At 40.9% G+C, this 23428-nt stretch overlaps 1 protein-coding gene across 4 annotated transcripts in view; it reads right to left on the bottom strand.

Annotated features, from left to right (window-relative positions):
• The window catches only part of elf1 (E74-like ETS transcription factor 1), a 41051-nt gene that overhangs the window by 6292 nt on the left and 11331 nt on the right, over positions 1 to 23428 (bottom strand). For 2 of the 4 annotated variants that reach the window (XM_085428779.1, XM_085428771.1), the window contains exons 2-5: positions 4157 to 4474; positions 3627 to 3683; positions 656 to 830; positions 96 to 200 (exon numbers count right to left, since the gene is read on the bottom strand). In XM_085428779.1, coding sequence (XP_085284905.1) covers positions 96 to 200; positions 656 to 830; positions 3627 to 3683; positions 4157 to 4228 — 409 coding nt within the window. In that variant the 5' untranslated portion in view covers positions 4229 to 4474. Of the gene's footprint in view, positions 1 to 95; positions 201 to 655; positions 831 to 3626; positions 3684 to 4156; positions 4475 to 20304; positions 20594 to 23428 lie in introns of those variants that run through there. The other 2 variants (XM_085428761.1, XM_085428787.1) reach the window with 2 other exon arrangements.

The following is a 23428-nucleotide window of genomic DNA, read 5'->3' as shown; positions in this document are numbered from 1 at the left end:
TGTTTCAAGCTGCAATTATGAACAGCGTTAGATCAAAGCTGACGTTTTTGTCACAAGCTGAAGGAGTGGAATAATAAGCATGCAAATTAACTTACGCATACGCTTCTCATCCAAAATGTTGTTCGGAGACTCCATGTTAAGAAGAGCCGCCGCTGCTTCATTTGTCTCCATGCTGTCCTCTGTGCCTGAGACTGTTGTTTCTGTCCACCAGATGACAACAAATTCATTAATAAGAAATACTCGGAGGCTAATGCTTTGCATAATTTACTTTTTTGAGAAGTGTAGGTCAAACACAGGTGAATGGCTACAAAGGTTCTTTTTTTATGTCAGCTTTCACTTACGACAAGGAGAGTACATTTTTAAAACGTTTTTCATTTTAAGGAGAAAGACTTATTTTTAAGTTAATATCGCTGAATGCATGCTTGCATGTTCTGAATTTTCAGGTAACTCACTGTTCAGTGAATAGTTTGTGGGTCAGCCTACAGATTAATTGTAATGAATTAATTCGAAGAGTACCTAAGAAGGCTGTTTGTGCTGTGCAACGGAGCAGGAATTAAATGTGTAGTTTGTAATTTTCTGGCTTTGCATCTTCCACTTGTGTGCTTTGTTAGTTTTGTTATGTCTCATTAAAATTCAGCATTTATTGCATGTGCACCTGTGAGATCCACCCCTCCTTCCAAGATGGATGGTTCCTCAACCACATGGAGAGTGGTATCCACCATGATACCGTTGGTCACCTCATCGGACTCGAGCCCCGAGTATACTTGCAACAGATCGGCTGCGGGAACTTGCTCAACAATCACCGCTGGGAATACTGACGGGTCGTCCAGCTGCACAGAGAGCAGACACACAGACACAGAAAGGTTTGAGATGCTGTAACACTAACGATGCCCCTCGGAGGCAGAGGACCGTGGATCTTTGTACATACGTCTTTGAGTGTATATGCAATAAAAATACAATCAATCCCTCTGCTGCACGTCATAAATGTGATATAAAAACCACACGATATCAAGATAGTGTTAAAACACGATTTGGTCTCTTATTTTTACTGCCTTGTGAAACACTGTAGATTCACACTCATTTTTAGCTAATGTGTAGGCGCATAGCATGGAGGAGAGCTCATTTCTGTGGTGCTGTATTGGTCCAGAGGAGCCTGCTGAAGAAGCCAGGAAGCAGCTGTTTGTTCTAGCCCACTTCACCTGAAGAGTTAATCTTATGTTCAGAAATGATATAAGACCAAATGAATGTTAATGCATGAAGTCATGAATTGCAGGCAAGCACACCCTTCATCATCTCCTAAATGTGCTTTGGGAATTCGCTATCTCATTTCAGGCATGGCACAATCTGATGCAGGAAGGAGCGAGGGGAAAGAGGGAATTACCAGAGTGTGGGCCAAAGTGAACTCCACCAATAGAGACCATGTCAAAAGGGCTCACTGGGCACTTGGTTTGTGTCGGTCAGAGGCTAATTCAGTCCTTTGAATATGTGCAAAATGTGGTTCTCAAAACCTGACAGTACTTCTCAAATAGTATAAAGAAAATGCAACATGAAAATCCAGTGGAATGCTGACTTAATAATCATTCAAATAAACCATTTTATCAGCATTATATAAAGAAGTCAACTTGATGCAAAACATGTAGTCACCTGGGCACCAGCAGATGGCAGCACACTACACTTCAAAATGCTTTGAAATCATTTCTTCTGTGCCGCTGACAGGCAGACGAAGCTACTATGTTTAGCTTCGTGAGAAATGGTCTCTAAATGACAATGTGTCGGAACCTCGCTGAATTACATCAAATGATTCATGTTGTGATTTGTTTTCATTTTAGACAAACAATGTCGATCAATGAAACACCTTAAATCACATTCCTAGAGTGATGACCTGATTAAAAGAAAAGACAAAAAGGTGTGGTAGGCGGAACATGAATAAAGGCTTATCTGTCTCTTTGCACAAGTGTCCATTGTTGGTTTGGCCCTCTGGGGCATACCAGGTGTCCAGGCCTTGAGCTGGGGGGAGGCTGGGAAGAGGGGCATTCGAGTGTGCGTGGCTGCATACCCATCCCGGCTATAGTTTAACCAGGAGCCTAACCGATTGGCTCATTATTTGGACACAGTGTTAAACGGTTAGCCCTCCTTAGCAGCACTAGCGCTAATTATTCATGGATTCTTTATTAATAAGGTGTTTATGAGTCGAGGGAGGAGGTGGCCCTGCATAATGTCTACCATACCTCTACCAGATACAGACAGCTTGTGCCATCTAAGCAGAAAAACCACAAGGCTTCCTGGGACTACTAAAAACCCTGGATTTTGCTATGACTGCGAGTGCTATCAGTGTCTCACTGACATGCACTGAATATTTCCCATTAATCAGACTCTTTGGTAGACATACTATCAGAGTGCGAGACAGTGAGGCTACCCCATTTTCCCGGCTTGACTTAAATTAAGTTTTCTGTCCTTGAATAAGAACAAAGCGTGTGTCAGGAGATAAAACCGTTGCGACTATTTGTCTGCGTCTGAAACAGCAGCCTTTCCCACCCTCTCCCACTAAATGCAGACAGCCTGTGATCCCACACAGTTTGCTGACAGAGCGGCAGACACATGTTGCTGCCGTCTCTGCTGTTGTTTTGATGTTAAATTGATTCTGTTTTTTTCTGTGAACAATTCAGAGTTGCATTGCTGTGCGAACCCGCTGATAATCCGGCAAGAACTATGAAAGAGTGAAACTGTTGTTTAAAGGAGTAAAACGATGAGAAGGTGGTACAAGCACCCTGCATGCAACACAAATTATACTGCACATACAACAAGTATCCTAACGGCTTCTTCCTCTTTCTTGACCTAAATAGTGTTTCTAGTAGGGAAACACAGGCGATAAAGCTCCAACCAATTTGCATGTCTGAGTTCCCCATTCTGCTTTGAAAGCACAGCATCTGTGCAGCCTGTTCCCCCACACCCCACTCTCTTCTGCTTTACCTGCCTAACCACAATGTAGTCCAACTGTCTGTACACTTTCTGTATCCGCATCACGATATTTGAGAAAGTGTAGCTGGCGTAAGTAAGAGATACCATCACGTTTAAAAGCTGCTTGTTTGCCTAAAGCCACATGCCTTTATAATGTAGCTTAAAAATGGAGGAAATTTTGGGACCCTTTTCGCGTCTCCCTACCCTCAGCTGAAGCAGATCCCGACTGTGTTCAAACTACACATTGGCTTACAAACCAATATAGCAAGGCTAATCGTTACAGAATCTACTTGGTGATTTTACTCAGCTCCGACAGCTTTACTGTGGCGAGAAAATAAAATCTTTAAATGTCTAAATGGCCGCTGCAGAAGTGCCATTGTGAGTTGTTCGTTTCAGTGTGTGTGTGGGGGTATATTCATGAGTTAGTAAATAGAGGCAAACTGCTTGTCTAACAGGCCAAGTGGGTGCAGCAAGTCACAAAACTGTAGCACTGGAACAATACAAGACCTTTTGCTGGAATTATCCCATCCCTTCTAAACAGCCTTGTAACTGGTCCATCAGGTTAGGCTTGAACTGGTGCTATTCAGGGATCCAATGACAGCCTGCCACTCTAGATACACACATACAAATACTAGGACACATAAACACACATACATCTCCACACTTACAATCAAGCCTGCTCCACAGGATTCAGACCCGGGTGTGGGGAAGAGATAACTGCACACCTGACCGAGCAATGAAAAAACACACAGGCACAAGTTGACATCGAATGCACACAGTAACCTTTGGGTAATAAACACATTCACGTCCTAGCCCCACCCTCTGCCTCCCACACACCCTAGCCTCACTGCAGGTTTTTCAGTCTTTCCATTTCTGTGCTACCGGCAGCCCGCACTCTTCTTCCCAGACCTCCTCTCGGCTCCATCCTCCTCCCTTTCTGTGTCGTCAAACTTAGAGATCACAGGCTAATCCTACCCCAGTGGCCATGCTGTTTACACTAGTTTTGTTTGTTTTGAAATGTATTTCATTTTTCAACAGGATTGCATACAGTGTGTCATGTAGGAAAAGACAGACGGTCGGCCACTGAGCTCGACGGGTTTGAACGCTAATGCAGACCCTATAAGTCGAGTCATGAAAAAAAAATCAACAACAACAGAGAGTTGCATTTGAAAAAGTGATTTCTCTGGTGAGATTGTACCTGATTGATTTCGTCCATCCCATTGCTGGCAAATTCAAACACCAGTTCACTGGGTTGTACTGCTGTCGTCATGGTAGTGGAGTTTCAAAGTCGAAGAGCAGCCTAAAAAAATCCCAGCTATAACTACTCCAGCGCAGACAGACTCAGTTTCACCTCACAAAATGGCCTCCCTGTAATCCCGTCTTTTTAATCTGAGCAGTTATTGCTCAGAGAGAGACCATGAGCCAAGTTTCAGAGGAGTCCTGTGGCCCAGGTGGGAGCAGCCTCGTCCCACTCTGACACGGAGGCTGGGCCCTGCTGCGCCTGAAGCATCTACACCTGGAAGATGGAGAGACAGAGGTGATAGGTCAGCAGTAATTCTAGTAATTTTACTAGAAAATCCTCATAAAGTGGAACTCCTGGGACTTCACATTGGTTAGATCTATAACCTGCTCAAATCTATGCAGTTTAGGCATTATCTGGGTCATGCCTAGTTTTGATCTGATGCTGAAAAATCAGATCACTGACTGGTTCCAGCCTAAAAACCTTTTTTTTAAAAAGTCACTAATTAACAAACGTTAGTGTCACCAGGTTTAAAATTTCTTATTTACAATCTGTGCAGTTACTTTTACTGAAAATATCAATGTGAATACAAACGGTAGAGATACAAAGCGCAAATACTCCATTTACAGTGTTAATAAACAGACCGTCAACACTTGTTTAATGATCAATTAATCTGTCAGTAATGTTCCAGATTGACTGATTATGCTTTAATTAAATGCTGGAAAAAAACGTGAGCATGTAGAAAAGTTACATGCTCTTGGTGACATCATCAGACAAAAAAATTCAGGACCACCCCCCCAAAAAAAACAAACAATAAAAATTACTGTGATAGAATTTTCTGCTGTTTTTGAACTTGTAGGGTCGAGACCTACTTTATACATTTTTTAAACAGGATTTCTGGTAGTATTATGAGTAAATCTGTTTTCTTTTTCACTGAACTACTGCACAGTTCATTCTGATTTAAACACAGATGTCTTTTTCTGCCCCTCAGTGTGAAACACCCCTCAGCACTCTGCCTTAGATCATAAGGCTCAGCGGGGTCGATATTATGATCACATGAGCAGTCTGAGCAAACCCTCCCTTGTTTACACACACACACATGCAGACACACATACTCTCACATACACACACAGGCAAAAGATCACTCGTCTGATGCGGCTCTGGAAGCCCCTCTGTACTGACCCTCAGGGAGTTACTGTGATCACAGCCTGTGTTGAAGGGAAACTGGTGGTCATGTACTTCTTGTTGTGTATATGTGTGTGTGTCTTTAGGTGTGTCCCAGCAATCAATACCCAAAGGCAGGTTTCGGGAATGAAGGGTAGGAGGGGCTGATTTTGAGTTAAAGTATAAGTATAAACCCAGGGGCGACAAACACAGCCCCTCCCTCTTGTTTCCCAGAGATCAGAGCTGGCAGGAATAAAGAAGTAAGTTGGAAATGTTTGGTACCTTCCCCCACCTCCAAACACTCGCTATTCCTGCTTTTGCCACTGCTTCAGGGTGGAGTTTATTTGCTTTTAAATGCCTGTATGAGTGACAAACTTGCATACGAGGCCAAACTGTATTTTAAAGGAACAGAAGAGGAGGTGATAGTGAAGGACTTCTGCAGCTCATAGGGCACAGCCAGCAAACACATTAAAGTGTATTTCTCTGCTAAGCATCCAAACAGACCAGTAGCATGCAGTTACTGTCTGGAAGGCATTGCTTTGGGAAACAGAAGAGAGACGAGGAAACTTAATCAGAAGGCTAGTGTTTCACTCCAGTCAATCTTTCATGCTGTCCCTGCTGCAGCATCCATGCCCACCTCCGCCAGGGCTGGACGCTGCCGCCATCTGTCTGGAGCTCAGTGTGCTGGACTTCTTGGCATCTTTATGCTTGGTACTGTGAATTACCAGATTCAAGCCGAAGCGATATACTGTGTGAGGCTTCCAAATTAAACACATATGTCTGCTTTTTAAATCATTTGCAGTTTCCACTGGTGTACTCGTACACTTACAACAGAAGCCTTGATCCATGTTTTGCAAACTAAATGTGTGTTATCTGTATCGCATGCAATCACTCTGACAGGGCCCTGCCCAGCTTCGCAGCAGATCTGAGAAGACACGCTGCTAATCTAGCAGATGTTCTCCGCTGCAGACGTTCTTGGTTCCCCTTTTGTAGTTGCAGTTTGTGTTCGATTTATGGACGTTTATCAAGCTGTACATTTCAGCTATCAAGGACTGTGCCTATAGAAGGGTAAATAATCAGCATCCAGTCACTAGCCACTTATCAGATGACAAAAAAAATGGCTGCTATCAAATCAACAGGCATAAAGATGAAAGTAAATATAATTTATTTATTTCTCTGCTTTATGCTTGTGTTTATGTGCAGTTTGCTACAATGTACCAGACTATGTCAGTGGTTGCATGTACTTTCTATATTCCTGTCAGAGCTTCATTGATCTGGATGACCCAGTTGGCAAAGTGCTAACAGCAGACTGGGATACAAGAGAGCCAGCCATTAGTCAGACGCAGCCTGCACATTATCCCCCAGCACATGACAACAGCTGCCTTGTCCCAGCACAGGGGCAGGGTTGTAACTGCATTTACTACGTCATAAAGAGGAGAAGACGAGGACAGTGAAGGGAGGGATTTTACTGGGATGTTAGTGAATGCATAATAGTCTACAGAGCAAATAGACTGCCTGTGATTCGCTATGGGTGGGGCCTTCTTTTGCCAGACTTGAATTTTTCAGCGTGGTTACCAGGTGGGGCGTTCTGGTGAGGTTTAATGGCTTAATGCTAGTGTGTGCAAGGTTTGACTCCAACCAGACACATGTGTTTTTTGGGGGTTTTTTCCATGTCATCCTGTCTGAATATGTCCTTGTGAAAAGAAAACTATATGCTATAACATATTAATAACTACTTAAAATGTGCACTCATTTATTTTGGAGGGGGATGGGTGGGTGGGGGTTCTGGGGATGTTATTGGGGTGTTATTAGCGCAGAACTACCCATTAACACCCAGCAGACAGAAATAGTTATCTTTGTAAGATTGTGGTCAACAGCTACCTTCTTCTGTTTGTTGCTGGTGTTGGGCAGACATCTGTACACAAGTGTTTTTGCTGAAAACAGCTGCCTGATGCAGCTGGAAGCAATGGTGATGTGAGTGATGTGACTGAAATAATAAAGTCTGATGCCTAAAACCAAAATAGTAAGCCTTAGGGCACTACAATTCTAGCAGACATGGGGAGATCTATAAAGCTGGGCGCTCAGGACTCCTTTCACATTAAAGCTTTCTTTCACATATTCAAAACCCAGCATTGTTCACTTTAGTATTCTAAAAGATTTTTGAATGTTAGAACTCGGCTGAAATTACATTAACACATTTTTGGTTATCCCAAGTGCATACTAATGGTATAGCTCATTGGAATGTAGCATAATGAGCATTATTATCAGTTACAGCTGACATTTTGGCTCCATTGTGGCCCCTGTCAGGTGACACAACGATGGGAGTCTTTCTATCACTCAGCTCTCCTCAGACAGTTATGACTGGCTGTTATATATGGCAGTTCAGTGTGCAGCAGACTGAGGAAGGGTATGAACCAAACACTGGCGTACTCCACCCCTACAGCATGGTGACTGCCAGTCCCAATAACAACCAATTAGAGTCAGGATTCATGAACAAATGGAGCATTCCCAGAAGGCCCTACTTCCCCCGCTTTCGTCTCTTCAGCTGAGCTCATTGTTGACCATGAAAGGAGGTAATTTAAGCCAATTGAATGACTGTGCAATGAGTCACCCTGCATGTGGTGAGTGCAAACATTGTGAGATGCAAGAAAAGGGCTAAGCAAACTTTACTTATCAATCCTTTTCAGCTCAGGTTACAAAAATACAGGTTTCCTTAGGTGGCTGATTGTTCAGCAGTGTACTGGGGTAGCTACATAACAACGGTCACAGGATGGATGGTGCCAGAGGGGCAGCGGTATTAATTAAAACCTCACAAAGGTATAGAACGCTGCAGAGGTAAAAACTGAAAGAGAAATAAATCAAGAATCGCTCTACACTCATTACACCTGCAAAGTTCAACACCAGTACAAAGAAATCTTTACCTCACATGAAAGGTTTAATTTTCCCCGGTCGCCTGTGCAGTGATACACCTATGTCTGACATGGCACATAGATGAATGAGAATGCACTGGCTTACTTACCACTATGTTATTATATAGCTGCGAGCATGCTGTTTTTGCAGGAGCCTATTGGTTCCTGTTAGGGAAATGACTCAGTTATATGAGGCCCAAGTTCATTCCTGGAGCTCTGTGATAGCCCACATGGGCATCAGAGGATCCTGATCATCATTTCTGGACAGCAGTTCCCCTTTGTTTTTCTCAGTTGTGGTTAACCCACCCACATCTATGTAACAATGCCACTTTGGACGCCAAGGAAAATTCCTTAAGCACAGCAGTGTTGCAAACACAGCACAGATCAGAGCGAATAATGAAAGAACAGCTGGATGTATATTCTACATTTTGAGACAACAAAGCACTAAAAGTACAGGCAGTGTGGATGAATTCAGCAAAGTAAGAGAACAGTAATTAAGGTCTTGCATCAAAGGCAGACAAAAAAAAAAAACACACTAACAGGGCGGTTTCATCACTGCCATTGCACTATGTCAGCAACATAATTGTTTTGTATACAGCATTTTCTGCGTATTCTATATTTTACTCAACACCTAGCGTTGCACAATACAAAATGCCTCACCGTGTTTCAAACTCCAACTCCACTTTATTGACCAGAATAAAGCAGCACTTTCACAGCACTCCAGGGGCCACACCAAGCGTGTAGTGATAAAATGGCTGGAATGGGCACAGAGGCAGGCATAGACACCGGCTAATGGCATGCAGCTGCAGAGCACCAGGCATCAGAAGCACAGACAGCAATGCATCCAAGCCAGCACTCGCTGTGTCTGTGTTACACTAGTAGGCAATTGGCTCTGCCGTGCCAGGGCCAAATGAAGACTGAAAGAAAAATGTCACCTCGCGCACAGGCTTTCAAAAAGCGAATGGAATGTAATCTCATCTCCTGCGAACGTTGTACTTTTCCACTCAGGCTTCAAGCTCTGGAAGAAGGACCCATGCCTTCCTGTGACAACGGCTGTCCGTGCCAGCTAACACACTATTCAGTATAACATTAGGCTTTTTTATGGAAGATTGGACATTAGCTTTAGCAGGATAATATGGTCTGGAGATTAGGGATGAAAGCCTAGTGCTGTCCCCGGAGACGACAACTCAGACATGTCCACAGAGACCAGATTCCATTTCTCTTTTGGTCACATTTTCCTTCCAGTAAAGACATGAGACACAGGCTATTCTTGCTCCTAACGTGTGCTTCATCACAGCGTAGAATACTGGACGTTTCTGTTTACGCCATTCGACACGAAGAATGACAGACAAAAATAGAAATGACTTATTTTAAAGCCGGGTAGAAGAAGAAAAACACCCACAAACTGACCTGTGAATTTTGCACTCACAGGAACAGCATCACTGAGCACTGGGTTTCTGCTGCTTCCTGTCTGTTAAACCACACTCAGAAGAAAATTTCTTCCTCTGTGTAAGAGCGGAAAGTTCTCAACTCCCCCTCCTTCCTCCTGAAACAACACACTATCACGCTCGTAGACTTGAGTGTTGTCACACAGGTACCATTTCTTTATAACTACTGCCAGAGTGACGTAAAACATGAAGGTGATTACACTGCAGTTGGACTTTAGATAAAGACTAAGTCTGACAGTGTAACATATAATTGGATTTTAGAAGTTAAACTAGTCAGAAGTAAGAAATCTGTAAATATTGTATATTCAAAATATTAAGAAGCTAATGAGTCATTTCAAAAATTTATTCTGCAGATGAGACGCTTCTCAGCTTTCTTTTGCTTTCTGACATTTTCAAACCTGCTACTGCAGTCAGGGCTGTTTAGTGATTCAAAAGGATCACACCAGAGTTCTCAAAGCCACACCTGCCATTTGCAGACATCTCTTCCCCACAATGCTGACACAAGTCATGCACAAGCAGATAGCATTACTAACCCACCCACCCCTCAAAACAGACACACATCCCTTATTTGGCCCCGTGAGTTGGTTTTGCACAAATTCTAAGAAGAAACTACAAAGTTCCTGTCACACAGTGTTCTCTTATTGGTCATACAGTATTTCAGTGTGCGCAACGACAGCACAGCAAAATGTTTTTAGAAGACACAGAGAAGAACTTGCCTGAAGCCCAAGTCATTCATTACAAGTGTGAAAATATTCGGTTTTGTTCTTAACTGAACATGAACAAATATTAAGCTTAGAAATACACGGTAAACAAATCTAACCACAATAAAGTATCAATAAAATCCATCTTGACTCCAGTACTGTTGTCTTACCTGATACGCAACAAATCCAAAGAGAGGCCTTTTGTAAAGTAACAGATGTGGGCTTTTAGTAAAAATTACCACCAGCAGCCTACTTCTATAATGTGGCAACCAGCCACATGTCACAGATAGGAAGAACCACTAAAGTTGTGAAAACAGGACAGGAAATTGCAGCAAAGTTTTAGAAAAGAAACTGCACCAAACATAACAGTTTGATTCGCTGTGTGCTGCTGTGACCGCCACACTTCTGCCACAGTTTTATTTAAAAATGTGATCTTTGCCATCCATGCAAGTGTAAGCCTGTGTGCAGCGCCATATCTTTAAAATATTGTTAACATATATATTTACAGCACTGCCGTGAATGTTTTTCGAGACGTTCACAGCAGCGCTGCGTGTAGTCGGATCTGTAGGCAGTAATGCTTTACATTTATACACCTAAAATGAATACTCGAAGCAGTAAAGCATGTAAAGCTTGTGATTTCAGTTTTCTATGTTGCTCTTTGCCAGTAAGAAAGAACAAGAAGCAACTGAAGTTTTGATAAGAGCAATAAGATATATCCAAGCTTTTTACAAACCAGAGCTGGCTCCAAAACTGTACTGGCCTGTTTTCAGGGAACTATATAAACCGTGTTGTTGCTTTTTCTAAATGCTCTCACATCTGAGCTCAGTGACATAATTTCAAAATAACCCAAAAAGATCTCTGAGTAAAAAGAACTCAGAGAGCACGGATGAATAAAAAGCATGCATGTCTGTGCATGTGTGTCAGGAGTTTCATTGCCCTGCTGATTCTTTTCTTGGAGACATAGCTGAAATGTTTCATCTGAACTTCTAGGCTCTGCTGTTGTTTTGGCTGCTGAGTGGGAGCCATTTGATGCATGACTAGACTGGAAAAGTCAAAGTTCTCTCTTTTTGTAGACAATAAGCAAGCTTCCCACAAGCGCTAGATATATACAGGAGGCTAGTACATACAGAGTCACGTCTTTGTATGAACCAAAAGTTGGAAAATTGCTTTAAACCTGTCCTTCATCACTATAATCAAACTAAAATTCAAACTTTAAAGTAATTATAAAATTTGCACTACTGTACCACTCACAAGCACTTACATTCATACCAACACAAAGATGTCATTTCACAGGAATACTGACAGCAGCAAGGGAGGATACTGTACCCAAGGGAAAAATACCAGCAGCATACTATCAACTGAGTTTAAATAAAAAACAAGTTGAAAGTTGACATCCTAAATTCCTTCTTACACTATAAACATCGATGCCAACTTTATCTCTGATAGCTGCCACTCTTTTACGCAACTTTCCACAATTCCTAATAAACTCGAGGGAAGAAATCCACAAAGCCTATACTGTATGAACTTTGCCAAGATACTTCCTAGATTGTCTCTTAGCGTAAGTACATGTTACGGATGGAGCCCAGACATTTCAGGGCTGACTGTGGAATATAAAGGGGGACCTGGCTGTTGCAAAGGAGGCTGCATACCAAACAGGTCTGGACACAAGCAGGCTGATGTGTCCACCTACAGTCAGGCATGCAGTAATACCTAACAGGCAACACACCTACAGAAGGCACATAGTCAGACAGAGACAAAGTAATCTTTGTCTCGTCATACAGTTTGACTCTACCACTAGTTCAAGAGACAACATGGAAGCTGAGAAGATTGATGTGACTCACAGATCTGTATGATAAATATTTACCTAATGCTACAAGGGAGGAAAAGCTAGCTCTGTTCAAAGGTAACAAAACCTGCCTACTATCTGATAAGTTAACCTACTTTGTGAAAGTACAGACTTTACAAATCTTTGTACAAATTATGCAAACAAACTATAACATTCGAATTACATTAGATTTAGCACACAAACATAAAAGTGCCTTAAATCTCCTCATCATTATTGTGCTGGAAGGCAAATAAATTTATTTCTCAGAAGTATTCCTTTTAATGCTCACTGTCTTTAGAAATAAGTACCATATAATACGAGTACAGCATGTCATACTACATCCTATTACATTTATTATGTTTTCATCAAAAGGATAAAACCCTCTCAGAGATGCAGATTTACAGCCCCGGCTGTTTTTGAGACTTCCAGGGATCATGCTTCAGTTTAACAGCTAATAACAACAAAATCAGCTCTTCTCATCTGATCCCCCATAAAGCCTCCCTGATAGGACCACTCACACTGAGTCAGCTTAGCCCCTTCAAGACAGCTTATCTGATTTCGCACAATTGGATACTGGGTCAGTGTGGTATTGGATACCACTGGCCAATGTTTCTATCTAATCTTGCAGCCAGTAAACGTGTGCCCATTCCTGGATCGAAGGACAGAAGTGCAAAGTCATTGCTTTTCAAGATGCCAGGTGCATAGTTCAAATACAGACAAGGGAAAAAGTGTTAAGCTGTGTGAGTGACCTAACAGGCCTAAGCTACAACAACTCATGGACTCATGACAAATGTTTGGATTGCATGCTTTAGGTATTAGAGCATTACTTGGACTTCAAACGCTTGAGCTCGTCATCTTAACAAGTTTTCTAGAATCGTGTCCGCCCTGTGCTTTCACTACTCATAACATTCAAATTAACATTCCCTGCTAATACCACCCTCTTCCATCCACTTCGTATATTCCAGCTGCCGCAGATGTGAATCTATGGCGCAGCTCATACATTTGGAGAGATGTTTGACATATTTGCAAGGGACAGAAGGACTGTCTGCTCAGGCTGGTCAATATTTGAGAAGGCTTTATGAAATACACTTGTTTATGACAGTCACCTGATGAGGAAGGTGCAGCATAGGTGCATGAAATGAGGACAATAAATCACCTGGTTAAAGAGACAGCAGTGCTCAGTACTGCTGTATAACAAAATATTTACACGGTGTGATTGCTTTACCATATTTGGGATCAGTAATAACTACACGTGCGGAGAAAAATGACGAGTTTCTAGGAAGATACACACACTACAGGCTCATACAAATGCTAATCTTTGCTTCATGCTACTTTGAATAAAAAAGCCTGACAATCAGTCTCCAGAGGGGCTGGGGCTATGTTGTTCTGATGAGAATCACAATGCAAAAACGCAAAGGTAAACAAGGAGTGGCTGTTGCCTAGGAACACGCAGAGGGAGAGGGCTTGTAAAGTAGGCTCTGTGGAACAAGAACAGAGCAGGTGGGCCTCATTCAGCTCAGCAAAGGCACACTGTGTGTTTGTGAGGATACATGTTGAAGACCAAGCATAACAAGCACAAACACACAACTGAATGGATTGCCAAGCTGGCTGAAATCAAAAAAACTGAATTGTAAAAATTACTCCTCTGATTTTTCTTTTCTTTTCCCCAACAAAGAACTCTTCCAGCTAAGAAACATTTTAAAATTGTCCAATCTGTAATAGCAGCAAGCCTCAAAGTGCCTCAGTTCTTTATATACTGCACTTCTACAGTCGTGCATTTTAAAACAATGACGTCAAACTCCAGGCAGTGGAGCGTTTCCACACCTGAGTCACATGACAGACTTTTTTCAAAGTGCTTTCTGACTCGGTGACATAAAACCATTAACAACTAAAAAAAATTGGACCTACAAGCAGAAGCCATAATCACTTTGGCATCAACAGAATCAAACCCATCCATAATCTTTATTCACTGAAAAAAACCACTACATTACTATCACCCTAGTATAGCCTACAAACTTCAACAGCTGATTAGATTAACTTAGAGCAGCGACTAAAAACATAGTAAATCACTATACTTAGCTCTAAATCTTACCTACTAACCCATGCTATCTTGGATGTTTCATCCCTGGCAGATTAAACAAACATAATATTGCATGTTAATCACTGGCCTATTGACTGATTCTAGCTAAGCTCAAATGCTGCTATTAATTATGTCATCAGTATTCACATCTAACATCCTGCAAATAAGGAGATCTTCTGAATTGTCAAGTTATGTAATGAGAATGCAGTGGGGGGTTTTTTACTTGTGGGTGAGGTGCAATTGAATACGCAAGAAAAAAAAGAAAGAAAGAAAAGAATCAAAGCGGTACTGTCACATAAAATCAATCATCTCTGGATGTAGACCCAAATGTGTGGATGCAAGAACTTAAGAGTTACAGATGTAAGAAGTGATGTTATTATTGATTTTTATACATCAACCATGTCACCACAAATTTTTAGAAATTTGCATGCAGCAGTCATTCCTTGAAGCCCTCAGGCATTCGTTTTAGCTAAATTAAATGACTGAGAGTCTGTTACAGTCCTTTTATATTTGGACACTAGCACTCAGACAAGGGGATCCACTCAGCAGATCATCTGAGAACTGCAGTAATTATGGGCATGGCCAGTTTTCCATATGAGAGAGCTTGCTGCTGAAAGTTTCAAACTCAGACACCACTGCAGCTGGGTGTCTGGGACCAAAAGCCTCCTAAAAACATGTGGCAAATCAATTTTCCTGGGTTAGAATGACTCTTTGTACCAAACGATATTGCATTAAAGCAAACACGATGTCTAAATTAGCACAGCAGAGCTGGGAAACTATAGCAGCTAAAACTTTTTTCAGACTGTGTGAGTTTTATGTTCATATGCATCTCACACAGGGTGAGTCTACGTTTTTGCACTTTGTTACCTCATGCAGGGTGGAACCCACATAACTGGAAACAAAAACACTGCACTGTGAACTTGCTTTCAGGCCTTTATATAGCATTAGCAATTTATAGCTACTGCATCAAACTGCATCAGAAGACATGGAGTTTTCTGTTTGTAAAGTATACAGTCCCAAATGACTGTGTTTCAAATAAATGCAGAGCACAACAGAAGGTTGTAATGGAAATTTTTTTCTGATGTCTGTATGCTGTTTTTATCTGGAGGAAAAATAAATCTGCACCTCAAACTCTGCCCACACAACTTCAGTGAACAACGTCTATGAAAGATTAACTTTTATCAAGATAAATGAGTTATCATCATTTCCATGTAGACGCTTTATATAAAATGTATATCAACCAACACTAACTTAATAGTAGGTCTCTTTAACTGCATGATAGTAAAAGGGAAGTAATTTCTAAACAGCATTAACCAAGTCACACGGCTTCCAGTTCATTATTTTATAGATGTTATATTTATTTTTCACTGTTTCTGCGAGTCTGTTGGTTTTATTAGTACTAGGGATGTGGCCAAAAGGTCCTATCACAATCCTTTTTGGGTAGAATCGATCTCTAAATGACAATTCTCCCCACAGATAGTTGATCTGAAGCAATTAGATGATTAGTTGTGCTTCTGATTGCCTGGAAACAGAGCCAAACTCTCAAATCTCTGCATCCTTTTCCTGTTGTAATTTAAATCTTAGCATTAGTCTTCGTCTTCTTTTTTATTTTTATCTTGTGTTACAACTAGTCACGCCCAGTTCATGTGAAGTAGGAAAGTTTGGACAGGGAAGTTATTAATTTGATTTTTTTTTTTTTTAATGGAGCATTTGTTTTATTTATTTCACTTACTGTTAACCAGCTAGTTCCTTGTCCTGTTACATGTCCATGCCTGCGTGGTGGCGGTTAGTCCCTATCGTGGCAGTTGCTGATGTCAGTACTTGTCCAGTGAGTCTCAAGTCCTGTGGGTTAACCCTCCCCTGGTGAATCCAAGTGGAACTGGTTCATGTACTGATACGCTAAGTTCACCAAGGCCTCAAAGCAAAAGGACTATCATCTCCGCCAGCTGCAGTTGAAGACAGAGGAAGTAGAGTCCAACCACAGAGCAAGAGACTCACAGGAGATAGCTGAACTGCATTGATAGCAACTGAACTTTCACATTAAGATACGTAAATATAGCACCTTTTAAATATGTGACGCCATTATTCCTTTGAAAATCTATCAAGGATGCAAACTAATCCATTGCTAAATGCCACCTGAATTTTATGCCACTGAGAAGAAAGCAGCAGGATCAACCTTTTATTCTAGAAACATACAGGAGGACTTTGCATTACATTTCTTTGTGTCCGAAATGGTGTACGGAGTACTCAGATCTTTAACTTGACCAAAGGTTAATCTTACTTTCCTTAACACGCAACTGTACAGCGCATAGATATTCATACATCATCATGAGGCAGCGCACTAGAACCATTAATGTTCTCTATTCTTTTAATCTGAACAATAACTACTAAGTAAAGCTTTTGAAGTAATGTAGCAGATGAAAACATGCAATACTTCCATCTGAACTGCAGCAGAATCCCCAAGTTTCAGTACCTCAAAACTATGACTATGTATGGTACTTGAGTTAACAGAAGTTACATTTACTTTTTCACAACTGACCGTGACGCCATATGTCATGCCAAGACTCGTGTTATGTTAAATACTCCCAGATAAGTATGCTGCATTACATAAGCAGGAGTGTTGTGAAAAGGTGTGACCTGATATTCCCTCTACTAGATCATTTCTCTTGTGCGCCCTCTTTCTTTGTGAGAAAACATGACCTACTTCACTTACTTCAGCCTGGCTTATTATACCAGTACTTTTGTAACCACGAAGTTAATGAGTACACACTGGAGGGGTTAAATCTATAGGATTTACAGTATTTATGTGAGAAATTAGCCTCAAAACATGTAGTAAGTAAAACGTCTAGAAAGTCTTTTTACTTCACTACACAGTAAATCAACTCCAAATAAAAATGACTTAAAGGACTAACACAGACAAACAATATGATCATCAGTATCTTAGAGAAAGCATCACTGAAAGAAATCACAGACGAGTTCCCAGTCAAGAGAAATGCACTGAAGAAAAGAGACAAAAGAAAGAATCTCTGCCCCTCGAATATAAATCAAGATCGGGGACTGAAATGAAATACACCAGGCTAGAAGAACTTCAAACGGTTTGGTTTTTGGGCTCTGTGGTGAGATGTGATGATAACAGCTCTGGTTCGGTATGTACTCCAGAACAACGGCCAGTCCTAGCACGCTCCGAGCATGAGACGGTTGCAACACAGGGAGACAGTTGCTCAATCGATTTAACTTTATTTATCAAGGGAGGGTTCTTGAGCACCGGCAGCATATTAACAGAGATACACAACCAGCTTACAAACTGAATACTGAATGTGCCTTGCTCAGTGGCACAGTAGCTATTAAGCAGAAGAGAAAGTTATACATTAACTTTCCCCACCCAGGTTTTCCCAACGGGTCACAGGAGTTCAAACTTCCCATCACAAGTGTACTTCTCTAACCTTTAGGTCTCCATCCATCCCATAAAAAGAGAGCAATGGAAAATAAAACAGCAAAGAAGAAATGGGGGAACTGACGTGGAAATTCATCGTTTAGCAATACAAAAAGGGCTCTGATTGTGCTTTCTCATATGAGACATTTTCCAGTTGGGCTTACTGAAATACAATGGCTGCAGGTGCACAAGCCTTGTTTATTCACTAGTTTCACTATGAGTTCACTGGTTTTCCGCAGCGGCTTCAATAAATAAGGCGGCTGAAGGGTAGTGGTAGAAGTCATGGTCACCAGGCAAAAAGGAACACATGAACACGTTGATACTTTAAGCAAAGTTGTTTGTATAAAGAAATAATTCTTGCCAAAGCCATCATAATATTACTAAGAAAATATTTCATTACTTGAATCATGGAAATTATGGCACCATTTTTGTTTTGAATACGCAGTCATAACATCGACAATTAGGACTATTTAACAACCATTTCTCTACTGCCATCTGACCACACAAAGGTGATGTTACTCTCATTTATTCTATTCAAATCATAACCAACAGTTTGTACCTGACCATTCACAGGTGGCTCTGTGTTTTCTTTTCTTCTCGTGATAGCATGCACCTGCAACATGGAGCAACACAAATCCTCGATTTTTACATATCTCGGCCTGCCCGAGTTGTAGTAATAAACTAAACCCCGCCTGCTCCTGCTCTCGTCACGTCCTTATCTTGCACCACCTCCGTCATCTTGCCCAAGCCTAATGATCTAATTACAGGCTAAGACCTGTTGACACTGTATTGAAGGAAGAAAGACTGCAGTCAAGCCGCCCTCCTGTTCTTTCAATGAGAGGCATAAAACCTCACTAAACAGCAGCTTCACTATGAGTTCAGCCTCTGAGGCAAGAGGCCCTCATTTACAATCCAAATCAAGGTGGGCCATAGGTTATGATGAGAAAGTAAGGCAAGTTAGGTCAAATGCAAACTTCTACCGGCTCAACAACAGAGCCATTCACACACTGAATCATGTGTTGATGGTACAACACATAAAAAAAAAAAAAAGTCCTCTGTTTTTCAGGGCCAGCCCACCTGACCCTCACCCAATAATACTCAATATTCAGTCTAAAGTATAGAGATATTTATTTATTTGGTGTCTGTAAGATGACCTCTTCTACACTGCCTTTAATGGGCCTCAGCTGTTATGCAAAACATTACATCAACAAGATAATTTCTGAATGCCAAACCAATGAAATAATCACACGCTTGGATATTTTGTGTATAATTACATTTTTTAAAAGCCAGACTAAAAATTAGACGAATATGTTTTGTGCTTGTTCGGGGTTTCACTGAGATAACTGCACAGTTCTGTGCATCTTCAATGAAGCAACATTTAAAAGCAGATTCAGAAAAAAGTGCATGTGAAGTCAGAATGTTACTCAGACTCGGAGGCATGTTTATTCAAACATGTATTGCATGCACACTGTGGTGCACAAAGTGCAGAGTAGATTTCTGAGGAAACAGGAAGTGTGCTTTTATCTCTGCTGCTCTGTGCAACTTTTAGAAACAGATACTCAACAACTTTAAGCACAATAGCCTGGTTGACAGACTTTACACAAGGTTAACTTTTACATGCACAGAAAAGGAAGCAAGGCACTTCAGGGTCAGACTTTGCTGTGAGCTGAAATGTCAAACATCTGGGCATCTACATTACAAGATAAGCAGCATTCTGTTCTAGTGATCAGAAGATTTTGAAGAAGCTCTGCATGACTGACTCGATGTGGCTGTGGCTAAGAGCTCCAACAGCGAAACCACAGCCGTTCCTTTACTTTTTTTCTTCTCTACTCTAATTGTGAATGTAGCAACTCACAGTTTTTAATAATAGCATGACATTTGTGCAGCAATTATGGATCAAAATCATCACAGAGTGTAATTACTTTTTAGTAGACCATTACTACACAGTGAAAAATACATGTGGGCTTGGTCAGGGGACTTGCAAAATACTGTTCCCGCCCTTATTTCAAGACGCCATATAAGGCAACAATTCAGAAAAGAAATGCAACAAACACACATATAAGTTAAAGATCATCCTTATTATATCTACACATGGCAGGTTTTAAAGTTAAAAGTGATTACCTTATCTGACAAGTTTTCAGGCACTAAAAAGTTTCAACTAGGTTTGAGGAAAATGGTGAGATATGGGCAAGAAGGTGATTAGAATAAATACAAATGCAGGTTTGTTGTTTTTTGAAGTGACATTTGATTTATTAGTATGCCTCCAAAGATGCAATACAAGAGAAAACATGCTCCTAAATGTAAGATGAACTGGGATGACTTGTTAAAGCTCTCTATTGAAAACCTTAAAACATGTCAGCGCAACGATAACGAGAGCCATGCACAGCAGAGCAACCAACTACCTGACTGCTTGTCCGCTTACTCACATACGTCCTAAATATATATTATTTATGTTTGTTCATGTAAAATGTATACCTTTCCTTTAACACACTCAAAAAAAGCTTAAAACAGGTAACATGTGGAGAGGAGAAGTATCTGTCACTGACCTCAAAGACACAGGATTCGGGTGACAAGGTCCATAATAACAACCAACCAAGTGTTGATCTCAGCAACCAAGAGAAGAATCGGCAGCAAATGGTGAAATAATCCAAGACGTGTTCAAAGGAGGACAATGGTGCCTAAAGACGTGGACAGGCCCACACCTTTCTACAGTGACAAAACAAAGCTGGAGATGAGGGGGGGGAAAGACAATGCAAAGGCTGCTGGTTGAAACAGAAAAAGGAGAAGTGTAGTGAAGCAACTTGTCCTCTCCCTATGAGTCACGCAGCACTGTCGCCATTGGTAGTGAAGCCCTGAGGCAGAGTGCCTTCACCTGGCCAATCAGCGACGAGTATCGGCCCTAAATACAAATCCTTTCAGGTGAGTTCTCCTGGTGGCGGGGATTGGACGGAGCTGAAGGGGGGGGAGGGGAAACCAGAGAGGACCAACAGTAGGGCCACACCTTAAACACCATGAAAGACGATAGACTGGTTTCACCTGCAGAGGCGGTGGAGTACTGGATGTGTAAGTAAACAGTTGGACAGGTATGCACTTCGTTTAGACTTTGACCATGCAGGGTGGGCGATTAAAATCTGTGTGGCACCTTAGAAGTTAAATTCACCTGTCTTTGTGGCCCATTAAAACACTTGAAATGAATTGTAAGCCTATTAGGCATGCCACACAGTTAAGCAGCTGACATATGGAGTTGTTCTCCCTGCACTAAAATGCATCATAAAATAACTTCTAGCAGTGGGAGGTACAAAGAAATCAAAATGTAAAGTCGACTGCGTTTAGTATGAGCAAGTATGACAACATTTTTAGTGACACACATCTTGTTAAGTTCAGCAAATGAGAATAGATAGGAATCTTTATCAGAAATGACACTTTAGCAAACAGGAAGTGGTGGTCTGTGGTAAATGCTAAGCACTCTGTCTTCACACCCTGTGCACCAATTTGTACATGTATTCCACTGAAAACCTCCACGTAGTATTTTTAACAGAAGCAAACGTCAAATGTTAGTCACTGGATAAAATTAGTTTTCAATTTGGATTATTGTGAAAGAACTTAACATGATCTATCATAGGACTTAGTATTCAAAAAATTGGCCCATTAAATCTACTGCAGCCAAGTCTGTTTGTCATGAACCTCCAAATCGCCCTCTCGATCTCCACTGAGTGCCCTCATCTTCGCATTAATTCTTCCTAGCCTCCGTTCGGCACAATACAGCTCAGAGTAAAAGCAACTGTTTGCTTGGGAGCGAATTGATAGCCTTGTTGTGAGGGAAAGTTATACCAAGCAAGCTCCATTTATCACTCGCCTTTGGAAATACTGTCCACAACCTCGAAGCCTTAGAGGAAGCTGTTCACTTCTTGTGATATAAACTCTTAAGGCTAATGGACTGCAGCACTGCCCAAATCCAGGACAACCATGTAAACATAGAAAAAGAGGCAGATGTATGCAGACAGGCAAACTTTCAGACATGACAATAGCTCTACAAAACACCAACAAAAGCAGAAACAGTGCGTGAGGCCTAAAGGAGAGCTACGTGCATTTTGATCTTCCTCTAAATGTTAAACAACAAGCTATAATTCTAGATATTATAATTTGGAAACTGACTAAGCTTTTCAACTAAGTTTTTATTTTTACCTAAATTTTCCAAAGAACAAATTCAGCATAGAAAGCTGATAAGTAGTAAATTCAAAAAAACTCCAAACGGAGAAAATGGTTAGATAACGAACCACACATTCCAGCCTTCAGTTAATACTTGGGAGAACATTTATTCCCTCAACCTCTTGCCAGTATAGTCAGAGCCAGACAGACCATTGCCCATGGAGGAATTATAAGAGCAATGCTCAAGGAACTGGACTTATCTGTCCTGGGCAGCAGGCATATATAACTTGAAACTGGTGTCTGAACATTTTAAAAGGTTCCCAGCAAGAAATGGTAAATGGCCTGTATTTGTATAGCGCTTTACTAGTCCATAAGGACCCCAAAGCGCTTTACACACCCAGCCATCCACCCATTCACGCACACATTCACACACTGGTGATGGCAAGAATTGACTAGTTTATCAAATCAATTTATCATGTATGATGGATCAAAGGGCATTAGAAAAAGAAATCCACTAAAATGTACTGAATATACAATGAATAGCACAGATAACAAAAACATTCAAACGATAAATGATTGCATCACTTTAAAGTTTAGCGTTTGCTTCTGAAATGTAGAACTTGGATGATTAACATATTTCCAACAGAACGTTATCTGACTGGTTTCGAAACTGGCTAATGGTTTAAGTCACTTTCTGAACATGCGGCAAAATGTTCTTTTCAATATAAAACGACTATAAAGGAAATCTTTTGATATGAAGTCATTATTACTTGGTTACCTGAAGTAAAATACCAAATAATTAATACTGAAAATTACTGAAAATTTCTAATCAAGTTGAAGTGGAAACAGATTTTTATATAGCGTTTCCAAACGTTATTACAGACTGTAATCTTGCTGCAAAGGAGCCCTGTCCACACATGAAGTGCCTACCAGTGAAGTGGCAACCAGGCTCTATGGAAAGTTGATGATAATCAGCAACTTGAATCAATAAGGGGCAATGTGAAGTAGGTGGTTACCAACTTTTTCTTTTCTTTCCAACTGAGAGTAATAAATACTGTAGAGGCTTATCTCAACAAAGAATGTCTGCTAGCAAACAGCCATCAGCAAACTACCAGCAAAACAATCAGCAACACTTTAGAAATCAGAGAAAAAATTAGGCATGTTGACCCAGAATAACTTATTTTTAAGCAACACTTTTGGAGCTAACAGCATGGTGGTTCGTTCAGTGGTTAGTGCTGTTGCTTCAAAGCAAGAGGGTTGTTGCATTAAAACACTGCTTCTGTGTTCTCCTGCATGTGCTCTTTATTCTCCCACAATTAACCCTTTAACCCCTAAACCATGAAATATTTGCCATAAAATTAAATTTTTTTGAAAATCGAGAGTTTATTGAACCACCTGACAAATTAGTTTAAAAAATGAATTCAATTTTTATTTCCATATATGACTTTTAATTTGTAACGTATTTGTAACATGTGGCTTTTTGTAACTGCTTAAAATTGTATTGTGCAATTTATTTATGTT

Source organism: Rhamphochromis longiceps, linkage group LG2, assembly GCF_057381845.1.
Source record: "Rhamphochromis longiceps isolate RC_006_pf linkage group LG2, R_longiceps_female_GT1.1, whole genome shotgun sequence".
Lineage (NCBI taxonomy): Eukaryota > Metazoa > Chordata > Actinopteri > Cichliformes > Cichlidae > Rhamphochromis > Rhamphochromis longiceps.
Note: the sequence above shows the minus strand (reverse complement) of the source record. Positions and strands in the feature narration are given on the sequence as shown.